This window comes from Argiope bruennichi, chromosome 10, assembly GCF_947563725.1.
Source record: "Argiope bruennichi chromosome 10, qqArgBrue1.1, whole genome shotgun sequence".
Classification (NCBI taxonomy): domain Eukaryota; kingdom Metazoa; phylum Arthropoda; class Arachnida; order Araneae; family Araneidae; genus Argiope; species Argiope bruennichi.
In genome coordinates this window covers 107,871,982-107,893,241 of record NC_079160.1, presented here as the reverse complement: position 1 = coordinate 107,893,241, position 21,260 = coordinate 107,871,982, and the positions used below count along the sequence as shown (strand labels likewise).

At 28.9% G+C, this 21,260-nt stretch overlaps 1 protein-coding gene across 2 annotated transcripts in view; it reads left to right on the top strand.

Annotated features, from left to right (window-relative positions):
* LOC129988994 (protein singed-like) overlaps nt 1-20,564 on the top strand; it is a 56,032-nt gene extending 35,468 nt beyond the window's left edge. For both annotated transcript variants that reach the window (XM_056097293.1, XM_056097294.1), the window contains exons 2-6: nt 4,034-4,473; nt 8,247-8,643; nt 12,963-13,119; nt 16,928-17,226; nt 19,569-20,564. In XM_056097293.1, coding sequence (XP_055953268.1) covers nt 4,039-4,473; nt 8,247-8,643; nt 12,963-13,119; nt 16,928-17,226; nt 19,569-19,774 — 1,494 coding nt within the window. In that variant the 5' untranslated portion in view covers nt 4,034-4,038 and the 3' untranslated portion in view covers nt 19,775-20,564. The remainder of the gene's footprint in view (nt 1-4,033; nt 4,474-8,246; nt 8,644-12,962; nt 13,120-16,927; nt 17,227-19,568) is intronic.
* The last annotated feature ends 696 nt before the right edge of the window (nt 20,565-21,260 follow it).

The window sequence follows — 21,260 nt, the reverse complement described above, 5'->3', positions numbered from 1 at the left end:
TCGAAATCCGGATACGACCTACGATTTTCCGTGCTATGAGCACAATGCATTTTAATTTGCCATCAGATCAAACATCCTGACTTTGATATGATTTGGAAAACAGGGTGCAAGCTTGGAAGCTTTCTGCGTCGTCTCGCATATGATCAGATTTGCAAAGATAGTCATCTTATAGCTGCAAAACGAGTCATTAATTTAACTAAATGAAATGAATTTACAAGGTTGTCGCATCTAACCAGAAAATGAACGAAACTTTTGCGTCATAACGTTAAATGCAAACCAAATAACCATTTTTTATTAGTTTACAATTTTTTTTGTTGAGTTGTGAGTTCAATATTTGTTAGTAATTTATTTAATGTGTCTTTGTGTAAAGTTAATTTTATCTATCAATAATTAATATTCACTTATTTTTGTTCAATTTGTGATTTGTCTTATAAAATGTGTTACCACTTAATTTTTTTCTTTGTTAATGAATGTCATGATCGTGAAAGATTAAAATTATATAATTGCAGCAGATGTTTTGTTTCGTGAAGAAATGTAACTGAGAAAGATGTTTCAGATCGATAAAAATCTTAATTATATTTAATCAATAATATTTTTTTATTGATCAATAATATTTTAACTAACTTTTTGTAGTAGTAGTAGTAGTTAGTCAGAATCCTCGAAAAGGCGATGACCATAAGGTCTTGGCCAGAGAACCTGGAGTTTCCAGGTACGAAGTTTAATGGGATACACTATTTTAAAACAAGAATACGTACCAAATTTCATTTATCTAGCTATCCTTGGTTTTGAACTTTCACATTCATATTATAAGATTAAATAGATTGTAAATCAGTGATTTTTATTTCAAGCGCAATAAACGTTGTCTTGTTTTCTTTTTTATTATCCATTCTTTTTATACTCTTTGATTTGATTTGCTTCATGTTTTGTACAAATGGGATTGAATCGATTTTCTGCCTCTCTTCCTGATCTAAATTTTTGAAATTTTGTACTCTTTTTTAATTTTTGACTATTTTAATATTTTTCAGAATGTTATTAGTTAATCAATCAATCAATTAAAAATTCATTCCATAGTAATGACACTATTTGATAGGTAATTCAAGAAAAACATTTATTTCAAGATTCTATAATATTTTAACAAAATTGTAAATTAAATACTAAAAAGTAGAAATTAAAAAAAATATATTTTGTTTTTAAAAAAATTTATAATTCTAACAACATTATTTTTAACATGCAGTAGTGAAATTTAATGTTTATTGGTTTCTTAAGTGAATAAAAAAGAGCAGCATCCGATTCATAATCAAATTAAAGAAAAAAATGCTTGGCATGTATTTATGCATCGCCAAGAAAAGCGATAACAAGGCAATGATGGCAAACATTCCATGGGAAAAGATCTCATTTTGAATAAACATCTAAAGTTACAGAAATAACATTCAGTTCCGTTACTTTGAAAATTAGCACGTGAAAACTTGATTTGTGGTAAGAACAATATTTAAAATAGTGTTTTCTACTTAGAAATAATAATTATTTATAGCTTAGTACCATTTTAAGTATGAGGGAAAAAATTCCTTTCAACTTCGTGTTATTATTAATGTAACGGCCGAAAGATTCTCAGTAGTTCTTTCATTTATTTCATTTGTTTCTTTAAGTATTTTCAAAATATTATTAAATCATAGCAACTGTAAAAATGAAAAATGTTCATAATTATTTTGTATAGACAAGTTAAAATTGGAATATCTCTATTGAAAACGCATTGCATCGGAAATAGGAGTAGTATGCCGGAAGTTCAAGTATTTTCTAAATAACCAGAATTGAAAACTCATCCATTAGCATTAGAAGAGAAAACTGAAGGTAGAAACAACAAATTATAAAGCCACACGAAATGCTGAGATAGAAAACTGTTCTTCTTTGTGATACTTTTCCCGACCAAAAGCTGCTTTTTTTCTTTATTTCCCCAAATACTAAAGAGCTGTGTATATGAATAGGTTGCCACCCAGGGATTTCAACATCGCATCAACCACACACATGCCTTTTGTTATTTTTTTTTTCCTTCGGAATGCCAGAGAAATCCATTACTGCACAATGGACTAACACGAGTGACGTCATCAGGAAGGGTCTTGTGCGGGGAGGTAGACAACTTGCTCACCGAAGTACACATCCCCCAGTGAGTAATCGGTCGGATTTCTCCGTCGATACCCTTCGGTCGACACGCACAGGATACAGGGTCGAACGTGATTCCTTTTCACCGAGCTAGCCTCAAAAAGGACATGTTATTTATTAAGATAATATTCGATATGAAGTTTAATTCAAATTGGTCTTGTGTGAGATAGTATGTGGTTAAATTGTTTTGTGCAGAAATAAGAAAGTAACTCTATAAGTAAAATCGCATTAGTCTAGTAAAGCATTTGTACTAATGACTTATCTAGTACTACTCGTCTTTGGCGACCAACTGGTTCGACGGGAACATTGGCTGTGTTTAATTTCAGTTAAATCTTATATGCATAGCTTACTGTTCATGGTTTCTTCAAGAAAACATTTTAAAGCAGGAACTGTAACAAATATTGTAACGTGTTAATTTAATGGCCTGCTGTGATTGTTTTGTATAAGAATCACCCTCATAGTCGTGTTCCATGACATCAATGTATTATTGAAATTGTAATTGCCTAGATAATATCTATTTCGCGAAAATGCAACCTCAGTTGTTGTTTTTAAATTTTATTTCTTACTAGCTGGTACCAAACGCGTTGCTGCCACAGAAGAAATAATTTTGGAAATATCGTTTGAAATATATCAGCCAATAGACATATTTCAAATTTAAGGTGCAAAAAAATATTTGATTTAATTTTGAAACACGCAAAGAAGTTGAAAAATAATCATTTTTTAAAAAAATATTTTATATTTAAAAATCTTTTTAAATGTTTATTTAGATAGAATTTTTTAAAAATTATTTCGGTAGTTTTTTTTAAATATCCTTTTTCATAATTAAATTTTGCGTCAATTATTTTAATAGTGGCGTTTTTAATTATTTACGAGAAATTTACTAAAATCTATATTTTAAATTAAATTTAATGTTTAGTACTTAAAGCCACAAAAATAGTCTAAAGCATAATATGAAATCTTTAATTATGGTTTGATCGGAAGCCGATACCGATTATAATTTTTTATCGATATTTTGTGATTATTCGATAATGATATTTGTAACTAGTACTCGATAAAAAAAATTTGCATTGAATCTCGCCATATCAGTATCCTTATTTTCGGACTGTAGTTCGAAATATGCCTGTAGTTTGTCTACAGAATAAAACAATTTTCATATTGTCTACAAAAAACATTAATTTGCTAACTAGAAATTGCATGAAACACATCAAATGCTTTGAATTAGTACTTTCTTTCATCTATACATTTGCATCGGATCGCATAGTCTATTTTGAGACTATTTTATTTCAATCCATATGCAAACTTTTGTTAATGTCATCGAAATTGTCATTTTAATCAATTGCTAGTAATTGTAGCTAAAGCTTTAATATCTAAAATCCTGTAATTAGGTATCAGATTTAGATTCGTCATTATATACTAGTGGTACACATCCCATCCTCCATTTTTAAACCGATTAATACTTCTAATAAAGGCCGAAATATGTCCAAAAACGGCTGTTTCACCTCAAAATTAGTACAATTCATTGCAATCATAACCTCATTCGAGTACAGTGAAACCAAGCTATCGTACTCGAATGAGGTTACGTCATCCTTTAGTTTAAAAAGAATTAATTATTAAACTAAAAAAGTGTAAAATTAATATATATTTTTTTTTAATTTGTAAAAATTGTTTTATCTTAACATTTTGTAAAGATAATATGGAAATATATAAAAACTGTGTTATGGTCCATTTAAAATCTTTGGAAAAGGGATATAACATTACAAAATTACTTCTTTTCAAACGGCAACATGAGCTGGTATGGTAATTCTTATTGCTCTTCAGTTGCGATTTCAGAATAACGTAACATTTGCTAATAGATAATTATGCTCTTTCCTTCCAGAAACGATGTCTTTGTCAAACGGCACAACAGACGGCAATGGGCTGAAATGGACCGTGGGCCTTCTCAACAGCAAATACAAGTACTTGACGGCCGAGACTTTCGGTTGTAAAGTGAACGCAAACGGTGTCGCATTGAAAAAGAAACAGCTGTGGACCTTGGAACCTTACGTCGGGGCAGAATCCGAAGAAGAAACCGTGTGCTTGAAGAGTCACCTTGGCAAGTACCTGGCTGTCGACCAATTCGGCAATGTCACCTGCGATTCCGAAGATTTGGACGGTCATGCTAGGTTCAGGGTTGTGGTCAATGACAGTGGCAAGTGGTCTCTCATGAATGTCACCAGAGGATACTTCCTCGGTGCCAGCGATGACAAGTTGATTTGCTCTGCAAAAGCTCCTGGTGAGGCTGAATACTGGACGGTGCACCTTGCTGCTCGACCACAGGTAAGACCAATCCGTGTTTTTTCCATTCTAAACTGGCAGTTTGTAAGTAACTGTCCGTCTTTGGTGACCACCTTCAACTGCACTAAATGGAAATGCGGTTTTAAATTGTTCGTGCACAGTAAACAAAGAGCATTCTGATTGGTCAACTATGCATTCAGGAATGAAATCTCTCTAATTGTTGAGGCTGGGGGTGGGGATTCTTTCGAAAGTGTAGGAGGAATATAATCTGTTAACGTGTTTAAAGGTGAGTTTCACTTAACCAGCTATAATCCATCCAAGTAATATCACGCATGCGCAAAAGGAAGATTGCACATGTTTTCTAGGGACAGACGTCCATTAACGTCTAGGGGTCATGAATTTTCAAATGAATTAAAGAATTGACGAAAGGGTTGGGTGATGGATTCTACAGTTTTGTCAATTATTTCATATTTGGATAAACGAATTCTTATTTTAAAACGATACCGTGGACTAATTTGCTTTTCTTAGTGTTATTTATTGAGTTTCATATTATACATAAAATATTCGTAGTAGGTCTTGTTAAATTACGCATGAGAATATGTCGATTTTTCTTTCCACTCGCAGCTAGGAATTTGTTTTAGTCAAAATTTCTCTAATATCACAGTACTGAATTGTAGCGAGAAAATTATATTTAAAGTTGATGCAATGGAGCTTTTTGCTATTTACTTATGTCATAAATGACGATTGGATTATCTTTTGATTAATTTGCAAGGCACCTAAGCAAATAATTCTCGGGGCAGTTCATGCAATCGTGGAGCAACTCGAAGCATAGTTGAAAACATTCGTTCTGAATGATCTTCGTACCTTTTGAGTTCAATTTATAATGAAAAAGAGAAAACCCAAATCTGTTCAATCTATCAAATTCTAATTTATTCCAATCTATCTGTTAAAGAATATAATTTTTATTACTGGTTTTATTATCGAGTGATTTTATGATTTAAAATTTGTTTTCCTGGTTATTAAATTTCCATTAATTGAATCTTCGATTTGTTTCGTTTTTTAGTAATTTTATGATTGAAGAAAGTTCAAAATAGATCCGTTTTCTAGTAGATAGTAGATGCTTAGATAGCCAAACCTAATATTTGGATCAGTTGGAAAAATATTCTTAGATATGATAGAAAAATTTTATACTGTTCCATATTAAATAATAACGACGCTAATAAAGATCGTTAGATACTAAACTGATAAAATTATCTATCTTTGAAGGAATAATTAAGAAATCATCTTTATTTGGATATTGTAACAATAAATTAGTTTATCTGCTTGTAACAGAAAAATATTTTTATTCAAAATTAATTTTTATAAATTTTTCAAATCAAAATGAAATTATTTCTCCGTAACTCATTTTCAATGTTTCACAATTCCTCATTTACCAATCAAAAAGTTTAAGAAAACAAACTCTGAATTTTCCAAATACACGGTCAAAGAATTACATTTTATGAATGAAAAGACTTGACTACAGTAACGCAGAAACGTGAAATTCTGTTGTAAACAGTTTTCAATACTCTGCGGCCTCCTGTTACAGAAACGGACATCCTTTCAGGATATCCTGTGTCTCTGTGGAAAAGATCCAGAAGATAGAAATGTATCAAAATGGGGTTGAATAGGTGAACGTGCTTATTTTTCGATACATTTCACAATGTTTTTTCCTTATTTACGGGAGGTGCTCAATGATAGTTAAAACGTAACTGGATGTGGGATAAATAGATGTTTCGTAGTATCGGTAATACGTATTAGAGTTGGAAATTCAGTTGTAGTAACCGTATAATTACTACTGATGCATCATGAATTCACTTGCTTCATCATTTCGAGTCCTGTGATGTAGTCACCAGTATTGTATAAAACTAATATAATAAGTCATAGAATATATGAAGTACTGCTAGTTTTGTTGGTTTAGATAAACTTGCTTACCGCCTTAAGAGCTTCTGGAACAGCTCGTTAGCGCCCAATTATTTCGCTGTTTTGCGACTGTCTTCCTGCTCCCCGTCTATTATTATGATTTAATTCTGAAGAGGACTTAAAGAAACCATTTCGTGACATTTTATATGTGTTAAGCCGCATTCCGCCGACCTGTGGTCTTACGGATTTGGTCATAAATCTGCCAACTGACCCATTGTATGTGGACATCGGTCCAGAGTTTCCCCAAATTGTTGGTGAAATAAACAGACATCAAAGAACCCCAGAAAACCACAAGAGAGGGGAAAATAAGGCGGGCACAGGTCGCCGGAACGAATCTTTATTGAGATTGAACTATAACAAATTATCAAAATAATTGGTATTGAAATATTATATTCTTTGACTTGCACATCATGGGATATAATTTTTACATAATGCTAGTGATGAATAACATCAAAAGATGAATACTTTAAATTAGTACCTATATTATATATCGATTATAATTTTTTGGTTCCGCTATTAAATTTCCAACCTTTGTAGTCTCCTTTGTTTTTTTTTTTTCCAGTCAATGTTTCAAATATTTAGGCCAAGTTATTTCAATTAGTGCAATAGGATATGATTTTTTAAATCTAATTAATTATATTTAAAATTAAATTTTCGTATAACAAAGCACCAAAGATTCTTGTTTTGCAATATGATTTATTTCATACCTTAGCGACATGGATAAATTTTCTGTGATAATGGAGCATTGGCCGATGGATCAAAATGTTTATATGCATGTTAAATGGAGAATAACGATCTTGGTAAAAACATGTCAGGTGGTGGTTACCGCTTTTTGTTATCAATTAAATTCTTGAATTCGAACCTGGAGCCATAAGGATCCTGCACAATCCTGCTTTTTAGGAAAATGCAGGATTGTGGCTCCATTATAAGTTGATCAGAACTTCTGCTTTGAGACGAATCTGAATTATAAAACAAATATGAAAGGTATTTACTTGAAGAATATAGTATAATATAAAGATTAAGAAGAAAAGATTTATTTTTTTCTTTGGATAAATTTGCGTAATAAGGCATTTCTGTTCCATACATATTTAGCATTTTAGATCCTTTCTGTTAACATATTTCATCCCATACCTGAAGTCAAACTATTTAATCGCAAATTATTGTTTCCCGATTACAGAATTAGTCTTAAGTACTCATGCATTTATTCAATTTTCAGTTTTTAAAAATAAAGGTGTGCATTCATATTCACATAACATTCGTAAAATGATTTATTTTTGGAATATGTTACACATCTTGTAAAAAAATTTGAATGCAACGCATTTATTTTTTACTATGTCTGTTATATGAAGTGCCATTTGTTTGGTGCAACAGGGGAATCCCCACCCCGTTCCAACACTGACTACAAATGGTAAAAGCTTCTTTCTATACAAACATTTGGAGAAAAAATTTGAGCATAATACAGAAAGAAATTTAAAATCTTGTTTGCGTTCGATTGATGCATCCTGTATGGTATTCGGTTATCTAAGTCTTTCGAAATTGTCTTCATGTCATTAGATGTGTCGTAAACCCTGTTTTAACGCCTCTTTTGTGTGCAACGATGAACAAAGTGAAGATATGTATAGAGAATGCTACACATGGTAACGAAATGAGCAGCCATAATGCTGTCTTTATAACCAAGGAAAACTGCATAGGATAATTATTATAGGAATGCAAACAAAATTTTAAATTTCTTCTGTGTTGTATTTGCATTTTGTTTACGATGACCACTTTTTACTCCTGAAACTGTTATACAATTACCAGTAACTCGAGAATAGCTGAATTATAGTGAATATTAACTTTCTCTCAACAATCTACAGGTGAATCTCCGTTCTGTGGGCAGACGTCGCTACGCTCGCCTGTCGGCTGAACAGGATGAAATCCTAGTGGACGCCAACACCCCATGGGGTGAGGACACCCTCTTCACCTTGGAGTTCCGCGATGGCCGCTATGCCGTGCATGCTTGCAATGGTCGCTACTTGAAGGCGGATGGCAAACTTACAGAACAATGCGAATGCCTGTTTGGCCTCGAATTCCATGGGGGTTACCTGGCTTTGAGAGACCCACAGGGGCGCTACATCAGCTCCATCGGCAGCAAGGCAGTGCTGAGGACGCGCTCGCAGACGGTCACAAAGGACGAGCTCTTCTCATTGGAAGATTCTGTGCCTCAGGCCGCTTTCGCAGGCTTCAACGGGAAATACGTTTCCGTCAAACAAGGTAAGATACCACCACAGAAGACGGAAATTTTCGTAAATTCAATTTCTTACAAAATGTACCACTACTTTATGACTGATTTTTATTTGGATGAGAACGGGTTTTCTTTCCATATCATATAGGATCTCTAAAAGTTCATGGGGGGATGGAAATGCAGGTAAAAAAATCCGGTTATTGTTCTTACAATAAACCCATAACTGGATTAAAGCTCATATGGGTCCTTGGAAGTGCAAATCCTTTTCTTTTCTTCTCCAAGACAAACCCATGAAACAAAATATTAATAATATCGGTAAGACAAAGTTTATCATAGAATCGTAACCGGATCAAGACTTGTATATGTTTCCTTCACAGTGAAAATCCTGACCACTTCTTTCTTTTCTCCTCCAAGATCAGGTATTTTTTGTTTGTTTAATTTTTTGTTAAACAGGTACAAAAAGAATACTGCGCCAAACTAAAATAAGAGAACATCTAATTGGGCCATTTGAAAGAAAATTGGTTTCAATAAATCGTGTATGAAATATTAATTTTAAACAAATTTGTGAAGCAATTATAGAATTTCTTTAATACGGTAGTTGATAAAACATATAAACTTTGCGAGGCCTCCGCAAAATTATCGACACTTTTATCAGCCCTTAAGGATTAATCATGTTAAATCTAATATGAAATTTCGAGTTTCTTTTGAAAACAATGCATGTCTAGCCGCTTTGTTAAGCGAATTGTGAAGTCTATCCCAAATTCTACTAGATGGATATGCAAGCGAGTTTGAAAATATGAAGAAACTCCCGAGAATATATACCCTGAAATTTAAATAAATAACTCAGTGATAATATTTCACTTTGAATATGCTTGAGTGTACGTTTCTCGCATATCAAAGAAACCTTTTGACAAGCTGGAAGGCAAAGATAGATTTCTTATCATTTAAACTTAATATTTTCAAATTCCTTTCAATCTTTGGCAAAAACAATTAAATATTGTACATTGTAACTGATGTCGAATAGTTCGTCATTTATTGCAAAATAAATATTTAGTATGGTGTATATTGCCACATTTAAATAAAGAATTATAATCACATACATTCAAAAGAATTAACTCGCGCGCAACTTCTACAATTTTCTAAAGCTGACCATTTTTGCAGAATACGCCAATAAATAGGTCTGACACCTTATTTTTATTTAATCAGATTTTTTCAAGCTATTAAACTTTAATCCAAATGCATTTCAACAATTAAAAATTAAGGGGAGGGGGGAAGTAAGCATACGATTTTTTTTTCTTTCATTTTGTAGTTGTGATAGTACAAATCATGTGAAAAATAATCTGTTGAAAATCTTTTCTCAGTCCTTAACTTCTAAAAAATTGCAGCTAACAAAAAACTTTTAATACAATTTTTTTCTTTTCTGATTGGATTAATGTATCTAGTGACCACTATAATGAATAGAAACGATATTTTGTGCTACCACGTGATTTGCGAGGCGTTCATGATAATTTGCATTTAATAATTTTTCATATATAAATTAATCTTTTTAATCTGCTTTTTTAAAATATTGTTTTATATTAATAAAAATTACAGCAAAAGAAACGAAAAATAGTGTTAGAATACACACTCTTATTTTGCATTATCGAAGCAAAGTCGTCGCAACGACTTTATTTCATATGGAAATTTCAAACTAATTTACAATCTTCTATTCCCAGTTCGAATACCTCATTATGTTTTAAATTAATTTTTAATAGATTGGAAATTTAGAATACAGTTTTATAAAAGATTTCTTGAAGGTGTGCGTCTTTTTTGTGCTAATATTTTGTCTACGCATTGCGATTTTGTATTTTTCTTGACGTGTATTAATGTTTCAATATTTTAAGAAAATAGCTCGAGTTCTTTTCGGAGTGAGTAATAAAAAAAAATAATAATTGGAATAGCTGTCCTAAAAAGTGTAATGCCGGAATTTCATGTGACGTTACGACCACAAAATAAACTTAAATGTATATGCTATTTAACGGATAATTACTCGTTGTCTGAGACTGCGCTATGATTTCGTCTTTTGCTTACTACCAGATTTGCAATTGATTATAAAAATTGCGCCGAATTGCATTCCAAATTCATTCATTCGAAGTTAAACGAATTGAATGAATTTATTCAAGTTAGTAGTTGCTAAATTTCTTACATTCTGTTTTTATTTTATTAAAAAAAATGACGCAGGCATATGAAACAGAACTATCAATAAAACTGCGCCAAATACATTTCACGCAGGATTTGTTGCAAAAAATTTAAATCGACTGAAAGTTAATAAAAGAGTTTCCTATGTGGCAACAACGCAGACGATATTCTGTGAAACGAACTATAATTTTTTGTTTGAAACATCACACTGTCCGCTTTCAAACGCTATCTTTGCGAATTCCCGGAAGATAAAATGACTATTCTAGAAATCTGTACGAAGAACAAAAGATTGTCTCTTTGTGTTATTCATTGCGTATTCACTTAGAACATCTGTTACGGCCGGAAGTGACGAGAGGGAAACGGGAGAAAATGTAACCAAATGTGTTGCGGGCTTCAAATGAAGAACAATAATTTTACTTAAGTACAAAAGTACCTATACAGGAATGGGAAAATTAAATGATTGGCTAATTATTTTGTAAAGCAGTCTTATTCAGAATATTAGGTATGTCATTAAAAAAATAGGTGTGGGTAATATAATATTTTTGGACACAAAGCAAACACTGCTACAAGAAATATGTATAAATATATTGAATTTATGCATGGTTAATCAATTTTTTTGCATGAAAGGCTAATCAATTAGTAATAAAACAGTGACTCCTTTTATGATCCAAGCTTATAATGACCTAAGTTAGAAAAAAAAAAAAAATGAATTTGAATTTGTGGATTTTATTCGGTCTTTTTCCTTCTTTCAAAATGTTTTGGAATGAAATTTTTAAATGTGTGTCTTATTCGAAATTGATTAAATAAATTTGGGCAGGATGTCTTAAAAATTACAAAACACATTTTATTTCTGTACATTATTAATTAGTAAAATTTCAAAATTATTTTCAAAGTATCAATTGTGTATATTCAAAATTTTCGTGATGTTCATTTACAAAAATAAGAACAATTATTTATTTATTTACAATTTATATTTTGTGCGTTTTTTGTGATTTGTCATTATAATCTTTAAAAACGAAGTTATTCTAAACAACTCTTTATTTATCATAAAAATTTTTCTCAAGTTTTATATAGTTGTACATACAATTCTCTGTAAGTTTTAACCTTTTTAAATATAAAAATTATGAAATTTTAATCCAGTTGAAAGCTTATTAAGATATTTAATTACTAATGTCATCAATTAAATATGAGTGACACATTTTTCAAATCGTCAAAATATTAGTTTCAGAATTACTGTATAACATTCTATTATCACTAATCTCAGAAATACAAATGGCAAATTTGTAAAGAAGTGGTTAAAAAAATTAAACATTGTAGTGTTTCATTATCACATTTGTGGGCTATTAGAAACAATAAGACTTCTAAAGGAAAAATAATAAATAAAGCAAAAGAGAGAAACTTAGTAATATTTAGAATCATTCTAAAAGAATTTAAGTTCTTATTGAAATTTCATTAAATAAAAGCCAAAATTTTATTTCTGATTTTGTAATTTTCGAGGTGATTTTTTTAATATTTGCAGAAATTTTTCTTTTAACCTTATAATATATGCTTTTTGCAATTTTCTATACTGCTGTAAGTTTCCGAGCAAAGGAGTCACAAATAATTCAGGCTGGAATCATCATTTTACTTTTATTTCCTTTTTTTTTTTTTATTTTGTGCAATTTAAACTTATGCTTGAAGTTTAGCGATTCAACTAAATTAGAAATATTGTAATAAAACATTTTTTGGTTGAAATTTTGATTTTTGACATGAAAATTCTTCTATTCATTTTTTAATGCATTCACTATCTTTTGATTAACTATATTTTTGAATATTAGATAAAGGTTACTTTTTTACTATTTTTTTCATAGAATAAATTGTAGTACTTTTCTGTTATCTTAACAAAATCCACTGTGTGTCATAATCGGCATCTTTATTTAATCAAATGTGTGACTCCATCATTTGTGGAATCAACTCTTGGCATATTTGAGCATTTTAGCTCTTATCAGTAAAAGAAAAATCAGTTTGCCCCAATATTTGAGCTTGGAAACAATTACTGTTAAACTGATAAGAATAGTACCATTTATTTGATTTTTAATGACAAAATAATAAAATTTGATTATTGATTAAATTTACTTGTGCTTTTCTGTTTCATAGAAAACATTTATTACTAAATATATTCTTTCCACAGGTGTTGATGTAACAGCCAACCAAGATGAAATTTCTGATCATGAAACATTCCAACTTGAATACAATGAGAAAACCAAGAACTGGCACATTCGAACCATGCAAGACAAATACTGGTCTTTGGACAGCAGTGGTGGAATACAAGCCAATGCTTCTAAAGGGTATGTGATTTTTCTACCTTCTGCATTATATGCTCTATACCCAATGCTTTGCTTCCACTTGTTTGTATATAAAACACTAACATATACAACACAGAAAATTACTTTTATTGCTTATTGTCGAATGATAACTGTTAATTGTTGACAAATCATCATATAAATTTCAAACCATTTCATTGAATGTTTTTACAGCTGCATTGAATTCTATACATGGCTTAGTTAATTAAGGGAGTTATAAAATATTATTAGAAATTTGCTGTTTCATTTGAGTCATTTAAACAAAGGAAAGCAAATATGAAAGACATCCAGAAATAAACTTCAAAAAAGAAATTTAATCAATGCAAAAATAGGCTTACTCATCATTAGATGGATAATCATTAAGACTTGTCTAAGATATTAATACTGATATCTTTTAAAGCAATTATCTTACAAAATGGTCTTTGTATTATCTTAAACTTAAAAAAAAATTACTTTTTTATTGATAAGAATTTCATTTATGTACAATTTCCCTCTCCTTCACTTTAATATTTTTTTTCAATTTTATACATAATTTCTAATTATAAAAATGATTTTAAATGTTATGATGGAATTTAAACTTATCCAACAAAACATTCAATTGTGTGTTTTTCCTATCTTTAAATCCATAGTAGGATTTTTCACTTCTGCTTTTAACTTGTAATGTATGCACTTTTTAATTTGCAGTAAACCGATTCAGGTTTTTCAGTCATATCATATAAAAAAGTGAAATTTTTAAAGTGCATTCCATATTAATCATTTGGTAACTTAAAAAGTCAATAATGCAGCCAAAGGCACCTAATATATATTTATATAAGAAAAAACATGATATATAGAATTTACAATTTTTTAATTCTTATATTTAACTTCTTAAAAAGTTTTAGAATCCTTAAACCTAATTTGAATAATATTTTTTCATAAAGTTTGTAAAATTTATTAACCTTCTAAAGGTTTCACGCATTTTTCAAAGTAATATCTGGTTGTCTTCAAGATTATTGTGCACAGATTTTAACATGCAGTGACTAGTGAAGCAAATTTGGTTTGCATGTATTTTATGTAGGTCATATATTGTTTGTTGAATGTTTCAGGCATATTTTAATCTGTTTCTTGTACCAATGAATTTGAAACTGATACATTGCTAAAATCAGTTGGTTTGAAATATTCGTATCAGTATTTTTGAACCATGTGAAAAAAATACTTATAAAAAGTAGATTATTATTATGTTCTTGAGCTAATGTTTAAATAAATGCTATACTTTATTTGCCAGTTATTTAAAATATATTTGCTAATGTGTCTCGTATTTTGAAAGATATCTCTTCCTTCAATTTTTAATTTATATTATCTGACACTACCCTTTTTTATCAATCGCTTTTCTTTTCATTTTTTTATCAAAATGCAATCGGATAATAATTAAAGATATTCTGTTCAATAATTATGATGTAAAATGTTTGAAAATACAAGCAGTAGTAAATAAAATGCTAGCAACTACACTTTAATACAATAATAATGTAATATATAGTTTAAAATATGATTCATGTATTGAAGCAAATTTTATTTTTAGTTCTTCAGCTCATTGATTACTATTAATCATCTCTTTACAATTTTAAGATGTTAATATTATGCTCCATTTTTGTTTGTTATTAGTTGTTAACATAAAATAATACTGTAAATGTATTTTAGAAGAAAAAAAATTTTTTTTTTGGTTTTAATGTATGTGTTGCCATGATTTTTTATTTATATGCTGTTTTAAATTTGGAGTTAGCTACAAATTATTGATAGTTTAAAAGGGGGGGGATTTTTTTTGCTTTATGCAATGTGAATAAATAATGATATATCTACTAAAATTGTTCAATATTTGTTACTAATATTGAAATAAGGAGAATTTAAAAGAATAATATTCATTTCTTAATTTTATATACACATAAAATATGCATTCAGAAATAAGAAGTAAATTTGTTTGTATACAATTGTTTATTACTTCAAAATTCAAACATTGCTTTTTTATACCAATCGAAAAGTAATATATATATAGAGAGAGAATATATTTAAATTATTTAAACTTAATTGTTTTTTTAAAATAAAAACTGTGCTAACTTTAAATACAAAAGTAAAGATTTCTGTTAGATTTTATAAGGGGTTGCAATAATAAAACTTGCTTTTTATGTCTGGATATTTTAATTTTTCTACTTCAAAGTTAAAATCACAACTATATTTTATTTTTTTATTTCTTTGAATTAGCTTCTTCATAATAAGTTTTTAAAGATATTACTACATAAATTTGTGCTTTGAGATTTCAGGATAGAATATAATAAAATGAAAATTTCTTGCCCTTATGACATCGACCTTGACATTTATATTGCTGACATAGCAAACATAATTTGCAATGATAGTAATTTTTTAAAAAAGTTCTAATGTTCATGAATTTGGAATCATGCATTACAGCAGTGATATTTCATCGTAAATATATGTATTAAAATGCAAGGTTTTAATTTGTTCATATATTTTGTATAGTAATGTTTTTGTTACTTTTCTAAAGGGGACTAAGAATTTAGTGAATTCCATATTAAATGGTAGTGTATTCTTATTGTTTCAAAAATTATTTATAATATGGTTTGTAATTTAATAATTTTTTAATGTGCCATTATTAGTCTTTATTTTCATTGGAAAAAAATTCAATTTTTATACAAAATTAATAGAAAGTTTTTTCTTCTTTTGTAAACAATTTTGCTAAATAATAATTTATTTATGCAGTTTGTGGCCATTTATAACTTCTGGCATGAAAAATATTTTATTTAAAAGCATTTGGTTACATATTTAAGAATTGTAATTTGTAGTATTACTTGAACCACTAATACTTCATTTTTGACAGTCAATTATGAACATTGTCTTTATTCCATTCACTTATGTTAAAAGGATTAAAAAAGCTTTTTTAAAAGGAAAGGAAAAATACCTTCATTTTTACTGTTATGTATGGTTTTGTATAACAGTAGTCTATTGTTGAGCATTTATAGTTTCATATCTTATTATGCTAGAGTATACATATATATATAATATAATATATGTAACAATTTTCGGAATCCTGTCGGCTCTTTAATATGTAACATTATTTGTTGTGAAGCAGAATGCAGTTTGAAGGCAGTGAAGAGACTCAGTAATTTTTAAAGTTCGATTTATTCTCTCCAAGAGGCAAGCATGATTATTTTTCAAGAAGGCAAGGACATCGCACGTCCGCCACAAAGCGTTGCAAAAGCAGAAGTAGGGAAGAAGGGCGAAAAAAATTATCCCTCATCTTATATAACCTTAGATTTTGATAGGGAAAATATTTCTCCACAGTGCTAATATATTAAGATTCTGATAGGGATTTCTGACGCATGTCAGTCACATGTAAGGGAAACACAGGGATCTTTTAAGAAAGAATGTGCTTACTGGACATTTTTTACCCCTTCACGCCAAGCGTGTGAAAGCAACGCCGTTTAGCCGATTCAGCAGTTTTATAAAGCTTCTCTTGAATTAATTAAGTAGAGAAAGTGGAATTGGATCATGAAATAAGAGAATATTTTAGAATGAAGTTACTATGGGCTAAATTAAGATAAAATCTTGGAAATTAATTAAATTGAAATTAAGAGTTTAAAATATCATTACATATATATATAATATACAGGTTTACTTCATAAATTTTTCTATTGGTGATTAGTTAAAATCAGATTTTAATAATACTACTAATCATGCATATAATTTTTGAATAGCAATTAACACAATTGTGTGTTCTAATGGATTTGTTTAATTACTTCTCTAGGCCATCCAGTGGACTTTTTACTTTAGAATGGCTCCCAGAAGGTAGCATGGCATTCAAAGCTAACAACGGAAAATATGTAGCTGCCAAGAAGAGTGGTCACCTCTATGCTAACAGTGACAAAGTGGAAGACATGGAAAAGTTCTACTTTTATCTCATCAATCGTCACACTCTTGTGCTCAAATGTGACCAGGGATTTGTAGGCTACAAGAGTGCAGCCTCACCAAAACTCGAATGCAATAAAGCCACCTATGAAAATATTTTCGTAGAAAGGAGTGAAAAGGGTCTATGCTTGTTTAAAGGTAATGACTTTTTATTGTCTATTTCTTTTGTTAATAATTGCAAAATAATTTTTACTATCCTTTGCATTGTAGAATGTTTTAAGAGTTTATTTGAAAAATTTTAAAGTACACATTTCTGAATTTGTATTTATATTTATATATTTATGAGAAAATAGAACAGTTGTCAACAAATAGGAAAAAGAGATGGTATTGTTATTTGTACATTATAAGTGTTTTACAATTGTATTTAAAACTTTCTACTCCTCTTAAGAAAGAACTTCTATTTCTTTGAGAATTATTTTCTCCTTTACTCTTCAGTCTAGCATTTTTGTTGTATTTATTTAGTAAAGTAGTTTTATTTTAAAAGATAGCCATAAGTAGGTTTTTTATTTCAAAGAAAGTTTATATATAATTCAATAACACAAATATGATTGTTTTTTGGAGTCAGCAGTAACCTTAAATGTTCATAACACAAACACACCTAAAAAAAATTCAGTTTCCTTAAAATTCTCACTTTTTGACCGAGTTTTCTAGAACTGATGTTTACTTTCATTTTTTCTCACTAATGCAGCATCCAAACTCACTGAGGGAATAAATATAATCAATTCTTATATCAGCTATCTCAAAAAATTGGTCGGTCTTTCTGATATGGATCAGTTTTATTTGTGTATGTATAAAATTTGCTGAAATTAGGCTTTTTTTTTATCTTATTTTTTTTTAACAGATGTCATATATAACCAGAGTGTCATACATTAACAATTTGGAACATTGTACCTACACCCTACATTTATTTATTTCTACTATACTGAAATCAATAAAATAAAATTCTTCAGCTGCTATGTAATTTTAGAATGAAATTCCTAACAAAAATGAGATTTCTCTGGAACAATATAATCAATGTTAAATGTTTCATCAATTTTACCATTAGAGAAAGTTAAAAAAATCATTTTAATATTATAACGTCTATTGACATTTATTACAAATAATTTACAGTTTTAATGCAAAGATAAATTATTCTTAAAGTATTTTTTTTTTTTTCATGACATTTAAAATAAATGCAGCTTTAGAGATATGCTACATGCTGCAACTTATTCTGCATGGTACAAATTTTAAAGTTATTTGTTGTGAAAGTAGTATTAGCTCATTAATTACAAAGGAACTTCCATTTATAAAAAATAAGAGTTCATTGAAAAGTGTTCATATATCCTAATCTCGCTATATATAGTTATTTTATATTATATATAATATAATATTATATCTTACATTTTTATCTTTTTATCATAATTTTTTTTCATTTTGGTTTAATATTTTTTATTTTAAATATCATTTAAAAACAGATTTAAATATATACATATACATGCCTTATCAAATATTGCCTTAAATTTGCTATTAATATATTGTGTCTATCTAAAGTTTCAAGTATTACATAAGAATGAGCAGCACATGTGACAAATTATATTTGCCATGTACATCTGCAATTGTCATCCTATTATTATTTTTTAAATTATTTGGTGAAATACTGTTAGTAGAGAAAGGAAGCAAATCTGATCTTTTAAAGTAATACAAAGATTTCATTTAAGAAAATTCTGAAATATTCATTTGAATAATACAAATATTTCCATACAATAATGAAATTTTTCCTTGAATGTTTTGAACACGAGTTAAGACTTCTATAAGTTGCTAGTCATCACGGTCATTCTATTGTAGTAATATTATAGTATAATTCTTCATAATATAGTATTTATTTTCATAAAAATATATAATTAAAATTAATGAATATAAAAATGTAATTCTGACTTCAGTTTTGTTATTTTTCCCCCCCTTTAGAAATTGCATTTTCACTAGAATTGTGCATGTTAATTAATATGCAAAGTTCATAAAAAAATGCATTCTCTCTTTAATAGATTGTATTAGCATTTTCTTTTCAAAGTTGAATTAAAATAATTTGAATATGTAGGATGGCACTTTCTTAACAGATGTTTATATGAGTGTCAAATTCGGTATATAATAATGTTAATAAAATAAAGTGTTAAATTGAATTTGACATTTAGGGAATGTAAGTTTATTCTAAAATAATATTTCAATTTTTAAAATGTTGATGGGACATGTTGATTTACCAGTTGTTTGATATATCTGACTATTAATGATTACCTCTTTGGGAATTTAAATAATTGTGGAAGTATAGGAAGATTATATTAAACCTATAATTAAATTCAATATTAGCATAAAATAAATTTTTTTGTTAAAATGTGTTTGCATTTTTTTAAAACAAACTTGGTATATCTTTACTTTCAAATGCTAAGTTGTTATGAAACAAGATTTCTTCCAATATATTTTTTAAAAAATTGCTCTTTTTCTTTTAGGTAATAATGGAAAGTATTGGAACACAAATAGCGATGGCACCATATCAGTTGATTCCGAAACTAGCCAAGGATTTTACATTGAGTTACGAGAACCCTCCAAGTTGTGCATCAAAACAAAGGATGGAAACTACCTTGTAGCTGAAAAAAATGGTGTCTTCAAAGTGGGTGGATCTGATCCTACAACTGCCACAACGTGGGAGTATTAACTTCATATTCAAAAACTCGGAAAAAGGAAAAGACTTTTTTGCTCACTCAGTGTTAAATGTATGTGTAGTAGCAATTTTCTCTTTCCAAAGATACATTTACTAACAATACTAGATGCTGGTAAAAAAAGTATGCATTTTTTTTACAGTTAAAATATTTTACCAGCATCTGATTGTTGCAATTTTTTATTTATTTTAAGTTCCTCTTAATATGCATAACTGTAACTGCTGGCAGTAATGTAAGTGCCAATATGGGTGAGTGGATCTATTTTTTTTTTTTTTTTTTTCGAATTTGAAATATTCCATCTTAGTCACATTTCATGAATTATACACATTTGCTGCTTATTCTTTTTATTTTTTGTATTTACCCAAATTGAAAATTTAACAAAATAGGATTTTTTTTCCCCTAGAAATGCATTTTGTACTCATTCCATTTTGGAGATTGTCATCATGACTGATCTTTTTGATCTCTAACCGTGTACTTTCTTATATATGTCATAGCTTTTTTGTGACTTTCTTGTTTTATATATATATACACGCATATAAGTTTACTACATGAAGTCTGTATCTGTCTCTTTATGTTTTTCTACCTTTAAATACAGATTTGACAGTTTGTACATGATTTCTATGAAGTGAGATTTTATACCATTTTGACATAATTCTGAAGTTCTTGTGGCTGATTGGAGGTTGTGAATCATTGTCCACCAATATTTGCCACTCATAATAAAAATTGTGAAATTTGTCTTGCAGTAATGTAAAAAAATGAATGAATAAAAACCACTTTAATAGTCTATTTTCTTTTCTTTTTTTTCTCCCTGACTTATGCCATGTCATAAAAAAAATATATCCAAACATCTTTATTATTTCATCTTGTGCAAATGAAAATTAATAAAGATGCGTTTGAATTTGAGAAAGTAATACTCAAATGGAATTAAACTAAAATTTTTTTTATCATAAGACATTTGAAATCGTATCCATCTATCTTTTTAAGTAAAGGGAGTTGCAAATTTTTTTTTTTATTTGAATTATTTTTGAGAATTTGCTAAATGAAAGCATTTTTTATAGATATGTAGGATGTTTCTAAAATGATGAGACAAATTTTAAGGTAGATCAAGTATACAGAAGCAAGTTAAATCAAGTTTTCATAGGATATGGTACTTTCAAAATTGTCAAAAAAATATTAACTTGGTAATCTGTAACATAAATCACTTCATTCTGGAGAGTGAACTCGGATAAACATGAAGGCAATGAACTAAAGATTAACTCTCTATTTATTATTCTTATCAGAAATACTTTTTAATGGTATTTCTAACTATAGAAATGAAAGAATGAACTCATTTCTATACTCAAGTCTATTTTTGCATTAATATTTTAAAAAATATTTGCTTATTACACTGTTTCTTTATTATTTTTACATACTTTTACTTTCAATATTATTTTATTTTATTTTACTCTTTTATTCAATTTATTTCTGAATTTTAGTTGGCTG